We start from the raw sequence: 14404 nt of genomic DNA, 5'->3' as shown, positions 1-14404 counted from the left end.
TTGGAATACTTTCCAGCACTGATTTGTCATTTGGGGCGTCCAAAGGTGATGCATACAGAACGAGTGTGGCTGGTAACTTCCCTTTGGAGACTAATTGCACTTCTCCCTTAACACACTTTGTTTCCAGAAGCCCCAAGAGCTTGCAGCATGACTCTTTGTAAACCCTATCTCTCACTTTGGCACAGTATTGTGCTGCCATTGTGCTCAGCGGACTTGCTGAAAGATTAATTACAACTGAAGAAATGTATCTTTTAACTGTCTCATTACATAAAGAATTCATAGTGAAGTTAACGTCCGCATAATTTAATGATATACGGATTTTAATTATATAGTACACTGTTAATTGTACAGCTATTTTTAGATCAGGCTACTAACTTGTTCATTTAAATGAATAGCTCATTTGCTTGAGGGACCAAAATATAGGCTTTCTCGAAAACTCCGAGAATTTCAAAACCTCTGCAAAAATATTCTAACCTGGTGGGATATTTTTATGGTATTTGTTCTTAAAAAGAGACTGACCCTACTTTGCTTTCATTGCTTAGGTTGTCTGATACAGAGAATTTTGACCTGTTTTTTTTTCCCCCCTGTAATTAATAAAGTATTTGAAAGATAGATCTCTGTGTTGGATAATGGGCAGAAATTGAATAGCTGTGTTTTCCTTGAAAGTTGTTGAGATTTTTCTCAGGAGAATTAGACGAAAGTTATTTCTGAATAGAAGCGCTGTCCCTGGCTGTAATTAGTCACATGGGCTTAGTTCCCAGGAAATGTTTCTTTCACTGTACTGAAAGTGTGTGAATTTTCATATTTTTTTAAGTTATCTTAAAATTTCCTCTCTGTTTCTCCATCTGCCCCCTCCTAAAATTTAAGAAATCTGAAGTTTAGTTTGTACTGTTCTCATTAGGTTAGGGGCCTGTCAGAAAAGTACACACGTTCATGCCCTGCGTACTCTCTCCCTTTCCATGAATCCTTCCAATCCTGGGCAACACTTTTAATGACTTAGAATTAACTGCCTTCTAATTATGCACCGAGGCAGACACCATGATGGGGTATGGGTCTTTGCCAGCAAATGGAAACACAAGAGATATAAATGAGCAGGCTACCAGAGGGAATTGTGAGAGAGGCTTCTCGAAGTCAGCTAGCAAAGCAGAGACTTACTGCTGCCTCACTGAATAAGGTAAACTTGGTCATACCAGCAGCCACTGTGGTGTCACCTATAGAAGCATCCATTTTTCTTTCTTTTTATATATAAGATATTTGTGATCTTGCCAGGTGTTTGGCTACCCCAGGAAATTTTGGCAGGTCTTTGCTGCTATCAGCTGTCTCCCCTGACCTTGAGCTAGCCTTCTTTTCACCTGTGACTCAACTGTCAGTGTTATTTGATGTGCTGAGCTCCCATAAGCTAGGACCAGAGAGCTCAGCTTCTTTTTGTGGATGTATATTTGTTCTATCTGGAACACTAAGTGTGTTGAAATTGTTTTTTAAATTTTTTTCCATGTTTATTTATTTTTGAGAGACAGAGTGCGTGAGCGGGGGAGGGACAGAGAGAGAGGGAGACAGAGAATCCGAAGCAGGATCCAGGCTCTGAGCTGTCAGCACAGAGCCCGATGAGGGGCTCGAACTCAGGAACTGTGAGATCATGACCTGAGCTGAAGTCAGACGCTTAACCGACTGAGCCACCCAGGCGCCCCTAAGTGTATTGAAATTGTAATGGCTAATATTTGAATTGGAGGGAGGTCTAGGAGGGAGGAGGAATACCATTGGAAAACTTGAGTTATTTGTGGAATTAGGATGCATTAATCTAGAACATTTCCGGTTACTTTTGAAAACCATGAGGGAATAGTGCCGAAGAAGAACAGACTGGTAATTATGATCCCAACTGACTATGTTTATTTATATCACGGCTCCACCACTGACTGGGAGTGGGACTTTGGGAAATTATTTAAATTCCTCGTGTCTTAATTTCTTCATTTCTAAGATGTGGATAGCCACCTTGGAGATATATTCTGAGCATTCGATGAATTAATACTTGTGCAGAGCTTAAAATGATTCCTAGCATACAGTATGCACTCAGTAAATGTTGGCTATTGTTCATTTTTAGAAATGAAAACTTGCTGTAGGGTAGACTGAGTAACCCCCACCTTCCTGAATACTCGGCTGACTTTGTACAAATATTAAACTAGTGTTTCTGAAACTTTAGAAATTTGGGTACATTTACAGTTTTTCCATATCTGCATTGTACCACATGTACTATAATAAATATACTATATTTATTTGAAAATTTTTAAGTGTCATTTAATTCTATTTTAGAGAGGAAATTTATAATTCTACCTTAAATGATAAACTAGAATTTCTTGCCATACACAGAAAGTACTTATAAAAATAATCCATAAGTGCTAAAGAAAAAAAATGTTTTGTGTGCTCAGAAAGTCATTTCACACGCCTATGCCAGCGTTAAGCACTCTTCTCTTTGAGAGACGTGGCATTAGATGTTGTCAACATTTAAGGACCCATTGTGTCCTACGTGTTTTTAGTCTAAACTTTCTGAAAGATGTGTGTGTGTGTGTGTGTGTGTATGTATGTATTTATTTATTTTTTTTTTAATGTTTTTTAACGTTTATTCATATTTGAGAGACAGAGAGAGACAGAGCATGGCGGGGAAGGGGCAGAGAGGGGGAGACACAGAATCTGAAACAGGCTCCAGGCTCTGAGCTGTCAGCACAGAGCCCGACGCGGGGCTCGAACTCACAGACTGTGAGATCATGACCTGAGCTGAAGTCGGATGCTCAACCGACTGAGCCACCCAGGCGCCCCTGTATTTATTTTTTTTTAAGACCTACTCATCCATAATGAGAAAAGTTCAAATTAAGCCAAATCCATTGGACTAAAAATTACTGTAACAGTAGGGAATATAGGCAGGACTTGAATTTTGAGTAGTTCATTAGTAACTCATTCAGCAGTTTGTGGAGTAACTCGTATAGAACAACTTTGAGATGATAACAGAAATATTTCTGTTGGTAAGCAGCTTGCTGAGCAACCTCACATAAACTGTTCCTTAGTCCTCCACATGAGCCACGTGTTCTCAAATGGAGTGATATCACTTTAACAGATATGCCATATACTTGTGGCATTAAAATTTCAAGGGGGAAAATTAAGGAAAAAATGTCTAAAAAATCTCCTTCGGTGGGCTATAATGAAAGAAAAGGTTAAGCAGGATTTATGTAGACCAGACCAACATAGGACCACTGAAAGCCAAGCTTGAAATCTGAAACCTTCTACCTTCAGAACCAGTAATAAACTTGTAAAAATTATCTCTTATCTTCTTGGGGTGACCAGAGGTTGAACTTAATCCTCCATGAAAAAGCCCTCAGATACTTACAGATAACCTTAAGAAAATGCAGCATCTTTTTTTCTATATCGTGCTGAACATCCCTTTTTCCTTAAGATTTTTAAAGTTTTTAATGTTTTATTTATTTTTGAGAGAGAGCGTGAGCAGGGAAGGGACAGAGAGAGACAGCAAGACAGAGGATCCTAAGTGGGCTCTACACTGACAGCATCGAACCCGATCTGGGGCTTGAACTCATGAACCGTGAAATTATGACCTGAGCCGTAGTCCGACGCTCAACCTACTGAGCCACCCAGGTGTCCCAGTTTTGTTTTTTTGGTTTTTTTTTTTAAGCGTGTCGTGGTTTCATGTCTTGGCATCTTGATCAATCTTCTGTCAACAGATGACAAAGTAATGTGTAATCAAATGCCAAATGATTGGGAAACGGTATGAATTCCCTCCCCTATATGAGGTAGGGGAGAGCAAGTAGATTGGAAACAAGGCGGAATTTTGCTGGAAGAGGTGAGAATTGAACTGGCTGAGGGAAAGATAAGGAAGAACATTCCAGATTTGGAGAGTAGAATTGGAGGTGGCTGAGTAGGAGGGGTGGAATTAAGTATACTCCTGGCATTAATCAGATGCTTAATAAATACTTGTTGAGTGTATGTTTATGGCATAAGAATTGATGGTGTGTAGTGGCCTGAAACAAGAATCTGATCAGTGTGTAGACTCCTGTTTTAGAGACATCTTCCTCTTGGCCTTTACATAATAACTTCTTTGAAACATTTTGTTTTTTATGTTATTTTTTAATGTTCATTTATTTTTTGAGAGAGAGAGCATGCACACGAGCAAGGGAGGGGCAGAGAGAGAGAGAAAGAGAGAATTCCAACCAGGCTTCATGCTGTCAGCGCAGAGCCCGAGGTGGGGCTCTGTCTCTCAAACTGTGAGGTCATGACCCAAGCCGAAATCAAGAGTTGGACTCTTTACTGACTGAGCCACCCAGGCGTCCCCATGATACCTTTTTTATTTGATGACTGTAGTTGAAGTTATTTCTTACATGATTATGTGCTAGTTAGCAAAATTTAATTTGCCCCTATAAGATTCCCTCATGTTAAAAGATAGTGCTTATGTAGATTGTCAGATGGGATTAGACTGTTTTAGAGATCACTTTTGTGCGGTGAGAGAGCTAGTGGGCTGCCTGGAATTATCCAGGGGAAATATTTCCAACTGCAAGAGTAAGGAAGCTCCCGCAGGCCACAGGCAATATTCAAAATGTCCAGAAAAGACATTGGCAGGCCAGCTCCCATGGACATGTAACCTGGGACCTTTAAACCTGGATGGCCAAAGGCCTTGAGCCAGCGTTTAAAGAGATTAGATTGTAGCTGGTAGTTTAGGCTTAGCCGTTGTGGAGCCCAGCCTCTGCAGGAGCCGCGTGAAAAGGCAAACTCTTGGTGCACTCTGGGAGCAGCTGCATTTCCCCGCAGACTGTTTAACTGCAACGATTGTATTTTCTTGTTGGAGGGAGAACTAGGTCCTCACAGCACTCTCTGTCTGCACGTCAGTTTCCTTCCACACGGCCCGACTCGTCTTTATCGCAGTAGCATCCATCTCTTACTTCATCCTTTTTCTCCTCCTGCTGGCTGCCAGCCAGTACACAGTCAGCCCCATGCTGGCTCACCTGTTGTGCTTCAACCTATTTGTGACCTTAGATCAGAGGCCCCAACGAGATATGGTCTAGTCTTGGTTTTACCTCAGGTGTAACCTAGTCAAAAGGCACTGTTGGCAGCGGGCAGGATTTCCGGGGACCTTCAGAGCATAGGGGATGTAGCTGCTTATTTGCCCCAGTTCCTTCCAGCAGTGGCTCACCGCTTATTTGAGCTTACGCCAAGGAAAGGAAGAGTTATAAAGATGGGTGTGATGTCAGTGACTTGGGGGAAAGTCTCTACGCGCTTGATTGCTGGTGCTTGAAGTAAGGGAAAAAAACCTCCTTATGTGGTGATAGACAAGATTTAAAATACAGCCGCTGTCCCCCACCCCCCTCCATGGAGTGAGAGCACGGTGAGCTAATACACACAAATGTGTGAAGGACTTCTCCCAGGTTCTTTCACAAGGACAGATGGGATTCCGCATTGTACCCTGACTGCCACAGAGGGGCGTGGCAGGGGTGGCGTGTAAGAAGGGAGAATCTGGCATTGTCCAATTTTGCCTGTTGGACAGAGTCACTTCTGGCTATCTCTCCAAGGCTGCGGCAATCATATACTTGGTAAGAACAGCCCCCCGACTGTATACATATCTCATGAAGTCTTTCTTCTTTTACCTTCTTGACAATAGAAGGTAACGAGTGACGTATGTATTGATAATGCAGTGTTGAGAGGCAGAATGCATGCCGCGCCATGATCTAACTCAGCCAAAGCAATAGGATGACAGCTTCAGCTGCCCAAGTCTGAAGGAGCATGTTAAATGTGCTTCGTGTGTTATTTTATTTCATCTTTACAACAGCCCAGCAAAGTAAGCACCGGTGTTACACTCTTTTACAGACGAGGGAACTGAGGGTCACCGACATTAATTAACTTGCTGAGATGATGGAGCTAGTGGGTGGAAGAACCAGGCCAGTCTGCCTGATTGTAGGCTCAGCTAGTAACCACCGTTCCATGCTGCCTCTCCATTTGAAAGTGTCAGACTGCACAGTTTTCCAAGTTCATCTTGCTTTCAGAAGGCACATTTTTTTCCTTTTTTGAGGAAGATGTAAAGAAACATGGTCTTGTGTGACATCTGAGGCTAGGTCACAAGGAACTGTAAGCTGCTGCCTGCTTCCCTGGGGTGCTTGCTCTTGGAATCCTTGTCAAGAGGAAGTTCAGGCAGACCTTAGAGAGGCCCACATGGAGAGGAATCAAGGTTCCTCACTCGTAGTTCCGGCTGAGGTGGAAGCGAGCACAGATTTGCCAGACGTGTGAGTGAGTCGTGATCCAAGGGAACCCTCCAGCACCCAGATAATCCACTCCAAGCCATGTCACGCTAAGAGAAGCTATCTCCATTAAGCCAGCTTAAACTGCCAAATCATGAGCATGTTAAGAGCTTATTGTTTAAAGCCTCCCCCTCCAAAAACATGGGTTTATACTTGACAGTTTGATGGAACCGATTCTCAAACCGCAGAAACGAGTTGTGAAGCTTGACGATTATCATGGTACTTTGGCCTGTGACGTGGCAGCAGCCTTTGGAGGAGTCAGGGTAACAATTCATTTTCTAGCCACCAGTGACCCTCCTGCTGTTCTCTGGTCCAGCCAGACCCTCCACAGCAGAGCGGACTTTGGAGATGACACAGGTGGCTCCACTTTACAACCTACCCACTTATTGGCCACCTGCCCTTCTCTCTGTTGTTTGTGGCTCCAATTTGTCAAAAGGATCTTCTCTTTATATATTTAAATAACTTTTAACTCCACAGAAATTAACAAGGAAACAGGCTTTCCCTGGAATTTACTAAGAAGTTTCTAAAAATTTCAGCAACATAGCAGAAGGAGCTTTTTGTTGATGGGCCATATTTCCATGACAAAGACATAAGAAATGATTGGAGAAAGAAACAAACAAAAATCTTTTAAAATACAAAACCAAGTTCAAACAAAAGGAATTCAATCTCTAGTTGTAAGGAATGGAGAGAGAATGTATATTCAGATTGGTAAACTGGGGCTCTCACTTTGTAGGGCCACTTTGTAGAGTTGTTAGCTTTAGAAAAGGACAGGAGGAGTTGGGGCTGAGATTTTAATTCCCCAGAGGGAAAGATGCACAACGATGAGCTGGAAGTGAACCTCCACAGACAGCCCAAACCATGGGGAAAGGGCTGGGGAAATACCACTTGCCTGGAGAAAATGATGAGGAAGCTTGCCTCCTATATATGGTCTTGAGTTGTGGGGCATTTGTAGAGAGAAACTAGAAATAGGTCAGCACCATTTGTGGATTTGGGTTTAAACCTGGGCTCTTGTTTATAGTACAGGAAGCCCAAGTTCAGAAATCAGTAATAAAACTGGTCTCTGCAAAAGTAAACATGAAACTACACTGTCATGGTTATTTCCACAGTGCAGGTCAAACAATTCTTGCTGAAATTAAGTTCATACTAACAATTTACAAACCAAGTGAGGAGAACACTACTAATGTTATGTTATATTATATTATGTTATGTTATGTTATGTTATGTTATGTTATGTTATATGTTATATGTTATATGTTATATGTTATATGTTATATGTTATGTAACGTTACGTTACATAGAAGATAGGTAGGTAGGGAGGCAGATAGAGAAATTGCATACCATGAACTGGAGATAAGAAAATCTATAAGATGACATTTTAAAACCAAAAAAATTATATAAGCTGATCAAATAAATTAAAAACTAACTAGATAATGGAAAGAATAGAAATTAGTATGAAAAAAGAGCAGATAGATTTGGAAAAAAACAACAATAAAATTTGGAAATGATATCATTGTGAAGTGAAAACCTCATTAGATGAGTGAAGTGTTAGATTAGAAAAAAGATTAGAAGAAAATTAGAAGAATTAGAATAAAAGTTAGTGAATTTTAGGATGGCTCTAAGGAAAGCACTTTTAGTATATAACAAAAGAGATAAATAGAAAGGAAGTAACACTTTATAGGAGTAGGAAACATAGGAGACAGTAATAAGGCCTTCTGATAGATGTCTAATATAAGAGTTCCAGAAGGAGAGAATAGAAGCCCAGGTTATAATGGCTCAAAATTTTCAAACTGGTTAAGGGCATATATGCGTAAGTTCATCAAACAGCTAATTCCAAGCAAACTTAAATTAAAAGAGCCATGTCCAGGCACACAGTGATGAAACTGTTGAATATCAAAGAAAAATTTTAAAGGAGCCAGAGATAAAAGACAGATTAATTCTATGGGGATTATCATTAAACTGATAGGAGAGTTCTTATCAATAACAAATGTCAAGAGACAGTGAACTCGTATCTTCAAAGGGTTGAAATAAAATGACTCTTAGTTTATAATTCTATACCCGGCTATATTATCATTCAAAAGTGAGAAATAAGTTATTTTCAGGCAAAACAAGACTAAGAGATTTTACTATTCATTGGTCCCATCTGAAAGAATGAATACATAGGTGCTTTACTAGCAAAGATATTGAATACAAAAGCAGAGAGCTGAATTCAAAAAGCAATACTGAAAGAGGAAATGGGCAAATGTTCATAAATCTAAGTAAGTATCAAACATGTAAAAAAATAGAGACCATTGGAGTACTCAGAAACAGAACCAGTTATGTGTGGTATATGTATATATGTATATGGAGAGAGAGAGATTTATTATAAAGAATAGGCTGATGTGATAATAGAGGCTGAAAAGTCCCAAGTGCTACAGTAGGTAAGCTGGAGACCCAGTAGAGCCAATGGTTTAGTTCCAGTCCAAAGGCCTACAAGTTTGAGATCCAGGAGCAGCCAGTATTTTAGTTTGAGTCCAGAGGAAAATACTGATGTCCCGGATTGAAGGCAATCAGCCAGAAAAAACTTATCTTCTATATTCTGGTCAGGCCTTCAACTGATTGGATGAAACCCATCCACCTTGGTGAGGGCAATGTGCTTTACTCCAATTCAAATGTGAATTGTGAATCTCATCCAGAAACGCTATCACAGACACATCCAGAATAACGTTTTGTCAAACATCTAGGCACCCTGTCTGTGGCCCAGTCAAGTTGGCATAAAATTAGCCCTCACAAAAACTAAGGACTTAATGTTTACCAACAAGGTGGTTAGATAAAAACAATAGACACAATAACATGCAGGCTTATGGGGAAGCGGGGCTTCCTGATTGGAGTGAGTGCATTCTAAATTCCTTATGTAGCTGACCATTGAGCAACATGAGTTTGAACAGCATGGGTCCATTTATATGCTGATTTTTAAAAATAAATACAGTGTAGTACTGTAAATATGCTTTCACTTTCTTATGATCTTCTTATTAACATTTTCTTTTCTGTAGCTTTATTGTAAGAATATAGTATGTAATACATATAACATAAAATGTGCTAATCGACTGTGTTATCAGTTAAGCTTCCTATCAACAGTAGGCTATTAGTAGTTAAGTTTTGGGCAGTCAGAAGTTATATGTGGGACTGCTAACCACACAGGGGGTTGGTGCCCCTAACCCCCATATGATTAAGGGTCAACTGTACTCAGAATTACAAAAGAGTTATGATTAGATTAGATATGGGTCTGTTTAAAATTAATGAAAAAATAAGAAGAATACAGAAGATTTAAATAATACAATGAAAAATCTTGGCCTACTAGACATAACTGAACCCTGTATCTGAAAATTAGGAACTTTATTATTTTTTAAGATCTGTAAAATATTTATAAAAATTGATTGCAAATGAAAACACCAAAGGAAGTCAAAGAGATACCCCCAAATGAATATAAGCATCACATACTTTGACCAGTATGGTCAAATTAGAAATTTGGAATAAATTTTTAAATAATTTATAGATCAAAGATAAAATCATAATGGAAGCTATAAAATATTTATAAATAAATAAGAAGAACACTTGGAGCATGTAGCTAAAGCAGAATCTAGAGGGAAAATTATAGCCTTAAAAAGTATATGTTAAAAGATTAAAATTTTATATGACAAAGATAGTAAGTCTGTAAAAGAATAATACAATGAACTCAAAGTGGAAAGCCAGAAATAATGAGGACAAAAGGATGAATTAAATGAAATTGGAAGGAATGAAGCAGTAGAGAGAATCAATGAAACCAAAATTTAGTTTCTTAAAAATACTAGAAAAAATGAACTGACCTCTAGCAAGACTGATAAATAAAAAAGTTTACACAAATTAATATTAGACTATCTAAGGTAAATTTAATTGAAGATCCAGACATTAAGTCAGAGTGGTGGGTGCACGGATGTTTGTTTTTTTTGGCTCTTGAAATATTTCACAGAAAGCAGGAGTGCCTGGGTGGCCCAGTCAGTTAAGCCTCTGACCGTTGGTTTCAGTTTGGGTCATAATCTCCCAGTTCTGTGGGTTCGAGTCCTGCATTGGGCTCTGCACTGGCAGCAAAGAGCCTGCTTGGGATTATCTCTCTCCCTCTCTTCTCTGCCCCTCCACTACATGTGCTGTCTCAGTCTCTCTCAGGTTAAACAAACTTAAAAAAAAAAAAAAGAAATATTACACAGAAAGCAGATCATAATCTTCAGCATTATGCCTTAGTCCAGACATTGCCTATTGCCTGTCTTCTGTAGCATGCTTTAACAGGTACCAGTTCTCTCCTATCCTTGTGCATGTAGCCCCAAGTGACTCATGTATTCCTGCCTTATACGTGGTTGGTAGAAAGTTGAAATTCTAGCAATCGATTGAAGCAGTGACAGGGGTGAACTGAAAAATCAACAGATGAATGCATCTAGGAAAGGTTATGGAAGACCTAAGCCTCCTGTCTACATATGGTCAAAAAAGATGGATGCAACGTGGGCTTAGGTAGTAGCTGGCCCAGGGACAGCTTGTATGAAAGGCCCTGGCTTCCTTGAGCCCTTCTTATTCTTAGCCATTCCAGGATTGTCCAACTGCCTTTCCTTACCTGTTTGATACTGCTCATCCCTCTGGCGGTTCTTAGCTTCAGTGTATGTGTGTAAAAGTAAGTTTGCACTCTCTGCCTTGGATCTGAGACACAGGTAGACTTTTATGAAGCTTAAGTGCTAAAATCTGCAAATGGGGGCCAAGCATATCCTGGGTCTGTGGCCAAGGCCTTGACTCCCTATTTATTATCACTTTCTGTCTTGCTCTAAAAAATAGGGAAAGGAAAAGACATTTTACTGAGTTTAAAATGAATGTGGATTCAATACATAGTTTTTAGTATTCAATTTAAAATGATTGACTTGTTCTCACAAGCTTTCTCTGATTTGAATAGTGTTCTATTCAATATATTCAGGCTATTTAAAAAAAAAAACTTGGGGCGCCTGGGTGGCTTAGTTGGTTAAGTGCCCGACTTTGGCTCAGGTCACGATCTCGCGGTCCATGAGTTTGAGCCCCGTGTCAGGCTCTGTGCTGATGGCTCAGAGCCTGGAGCCTGTTTCAGATTCTGTGTCTCCCTCTCTCTCTGACCCTGCCCCATTCATGCTCTGTCTCTCTCTGTATCAAAAATAAATAAATGTTAAAAAAATTAAAATAAATAAAATTAAAAAAAAAACTTATTGGCTATGATTCTTAGTTCTGATAAGCACTATTAAAAAATTTATATTGTGAAGAAAATTACGACGTCATTAGTTTCTTTTTTCTATAATATTTACTTTTCTTCTCTCACAAAATAAATGACTTCATCTTCTTATATCCTAGAGTATTTTACCTCCTCTATTTAAGAAAAACATTTTTTAACATTTATTTATTTTTGAGAGAGAGACAGAGAGTGAGAGTGGGGGAGGGGCAGAGAGAGAGGGAGACACAGAATCTGAGGCAGCTGTCAGCTCTGAGCTGTCAGCACAGTGCCTGACATGGGGCTCAAACTCATGAACTGTGAGATCATGACCTGAGCTCAAGTCGGATGCACAACTGACTGAGCCACCCAGGCGCCCCTTCTCTCCTCTATTTAAAAAAGAGCCTTTGATCTATGGTTTGCCTTGAGTTATCATACAGTTTGATATGCGGTCAGTAATTTTCCAAAGGATAGAACTTTTGATCATGTTATCTGTCCATTTATAGATTGATAATCTTTTCCTTATATGGTGTAAGAACAGTAGAACATCTTAGTTATAACCAAGTACATGTGGGGAAGGTGCTGTTGTTTCTTGGAGACATAGTATGGCATCATGGGTACCTTAAAAGAATGTGTCTGTCATTACTGTCTGGTAACTGAGGGGCCAACCAGAGAGAGAACCCTCAGAGAAGGTCACCAAATGCATGAGCAACTGCTTTGGTCCCCTCCAGCTGGCCAGGCCTTAGAATTAAGTTGGGAAAATCGAGTGAAGTTAGCAGGTGCATTACTATCTATTTAACACTGTTTTTGCAATAATCTATTCTTTTACAGTGACAAGATTGGCTGTTTCATTTTCCCAGTATTTGTACCACATAGCCATGGTCATTTTTTACAGAGATAATAAAGTCTAACTTAAGCTTATGTGAAGCAAATGCCTAACTTTGATTTGGTTCTTTTTTTTTTTTTAATTTTTTTTTTAGTGTTTATTTATATTTGAGAGAGAGAGAGACAGAGTATGAGAAGGGGAGTTGCAGAGAGAGGGAGACACAGAATCCAAAGCAGGCTCCAGGCTCTGAGCTATGAGCACAGAGCCCGACACGGGGCTCGAACCACGAACTGTGAGAACATGACCTGAGCCCAAGTCCAATGCTTAACCGACTGAGCCACCCAGATGCCCCTGATTCGGTTCTTGCTATCACTTAAACTTGACAACATCAACAAGACAGCCATTGTTGCTTTTTTTCTCCTGAGGCACACGAGAAAGGTTGAAGGTGGTTCGCTTAGATAGTATTGTCATTTTCTACAGAAGACCGTGAGCCTGAGAGGTTCCGTGTTCCACAACTTTGCCCAGGCTGAAGAGCTAGTTGTAGAGATAGGGCTGGCTAGTATTACTCTGGTGATGATGCTCTTTTTAGGATTCCAGATATGGCTTCTACACTTGCGGTTACAAACACATGTTTACAAATGGCTAAGTATGTAAACGTTGTTATAAGCGTGCAGAATAGGAAATAATTAAACAATAGGAAATAATTTTTAAAAAGTGTATTGCATTTTTTTCTTTGTGGACTCAGTGCTGTGCTTAAGTGAAAAAGATGTAATTTCCTTATTTCTTTACACAGTATTTACTAACATTTATCATATCTGTCAGTGTTCTTATGGTGTTGAACTTGATAAAGAACATAGTAATCTAAAAAAAAAAAAAAAACTAAAATCATCTCCATGTGATTGATGTTGATCTGTGGTCTGCGTTCATTCTATTAACTAGAGAATTGTCCAATATGCATTTCAGTTTGTGTTTGTGTGGATAGACCCTAAGCCGTTTTGCTGGATGTTTGGGAATCATCCCATTGGAGGACTTGGAAGGATTGATTCCTAGGCACCACTTGACTTAGTTTTAATTTAGAGGCTTGCCTTCTTCCCTTGCAGAGGAAGAGGAGTTCTGGTTATCTTGGCTTCCACATGCCTACAGAAAACAGCAGGGCCAGAATCTCTTGCCTCCATTTGCTAAGGGTATGATCTGATAGAGCATTCTTCGTTAGATGCCTCCCCTAGCCTTTCTTCTGTAGTACTTCCTGGGGTAAGGTCAATTTAATTTACAGTTGGATATGAGGAGGCATATTCTGGGATAAAAATTCACATATATATATATATATATATATATATATATATTATTTTTTTTTTTTTTTTTTTTTTTTTTTTTCTTCCTTAAGTTTCTTTCAGTTGTTAGTCAGTTTTACCTACTTTTCTCATCTGGGACCCGGACATAATATTTTGTGGCAATTGATGAGAATTATTTTAGAAAGGTTTAGAATTCAGAGATGCTTTCGTGGCTAAAAGTTGTTTTTATTGACATCATTGAAATCCGACCTGCCTTCACTAAGTTCTCCATGTACATCTGCTTAGGTAGAAAATACTTAACCTGCAAAAGGTAAACATTTCTTCTCTGATTGTTCATGTTGTGTTTTTTCCCCAAGCGGGCTTTTCCAGAGCTAATTGATCTGCAAGGAGACATATGCTTTAGGTCTGTACTTGTTAATTTACCTTGGAAAAATTAGGTCATCTTCAAATCTGGCAGTGTGGCTTATAAACTTGGCAAAATGGTCTAATTAAAAGCTTCCCTTCGATTAAAAAAAAAAGGAAAAAATTATTAGTATCAGTAATGTTTTCATTTGCATAGTTTGTGTGTATATAGGTACATGTCAGTCCTCATGCTGCATTAGAAGTATGTTGACTGTTAACAGTTCATCTCTTTTCTCCTACAGCCTCCAAGTCTGTTATAAATAGTATGCTACGGGACCCTTCTCAGATTCCAGATGGAGTTCTAGCAAATCAGGTCTATCAGGTATTAATCACAGCTGTCTATTTTCAGTGGCAGTGCTATCTGCCT

The 14404-nt window shown here is 39.4% G+C and overlaps 1 protein-coding gene across 7 annotated transcripts in view; it reads left to right on the top strand.

Moving 5' to 3' along the window:
* The window catches only part of CDIN1 (CDAN1 interacting nuclease 1), a 215832-nt gene that overhangs the window by 77696 nt on the left and 123732 nt on the right, over nucleotides 1-14404 (top strand). For all 7 annotated transcript variants that reach the window (XR_006218681.1, XM_042989197.1, XM_007097626.3 and 4 more), the window contains one exon: nucleotides 14280-14359. Coding sequence is in view for 6 of the 7 variants with exons in the window: in XM_042989197.1 (XP_042845131.1) it covers nucleotides 14280-14359 (80 nt within the window). In the remaining variant the exon portion in view is untranslated. The remainder of the gene's footprint in view (nucleotides 1-14279; nucleotides 14360-14404) is intronic.

Source organism: Panthera tigris, chromosome B3 (genome assembly GCF_018350195.1).
Source record: "Panthera tigris isolate Pti1 chromosome B3, P.tigris_Pti1_mat1.1, whole genome shotgun sequence".
In the NCBI taxonomy this organism is placed as follows: domain Eukaryota; kingdom Metazoa; phylum Chordata; class Mammalia; order Carnivora; family Felidae; genus Panthera; species Panthera tigris.
The sequence above is the reverse complement of the archived record's forward strand: the minus strand, read 5'-3'. Positions and strand labels throughout refer to the sequence as shown.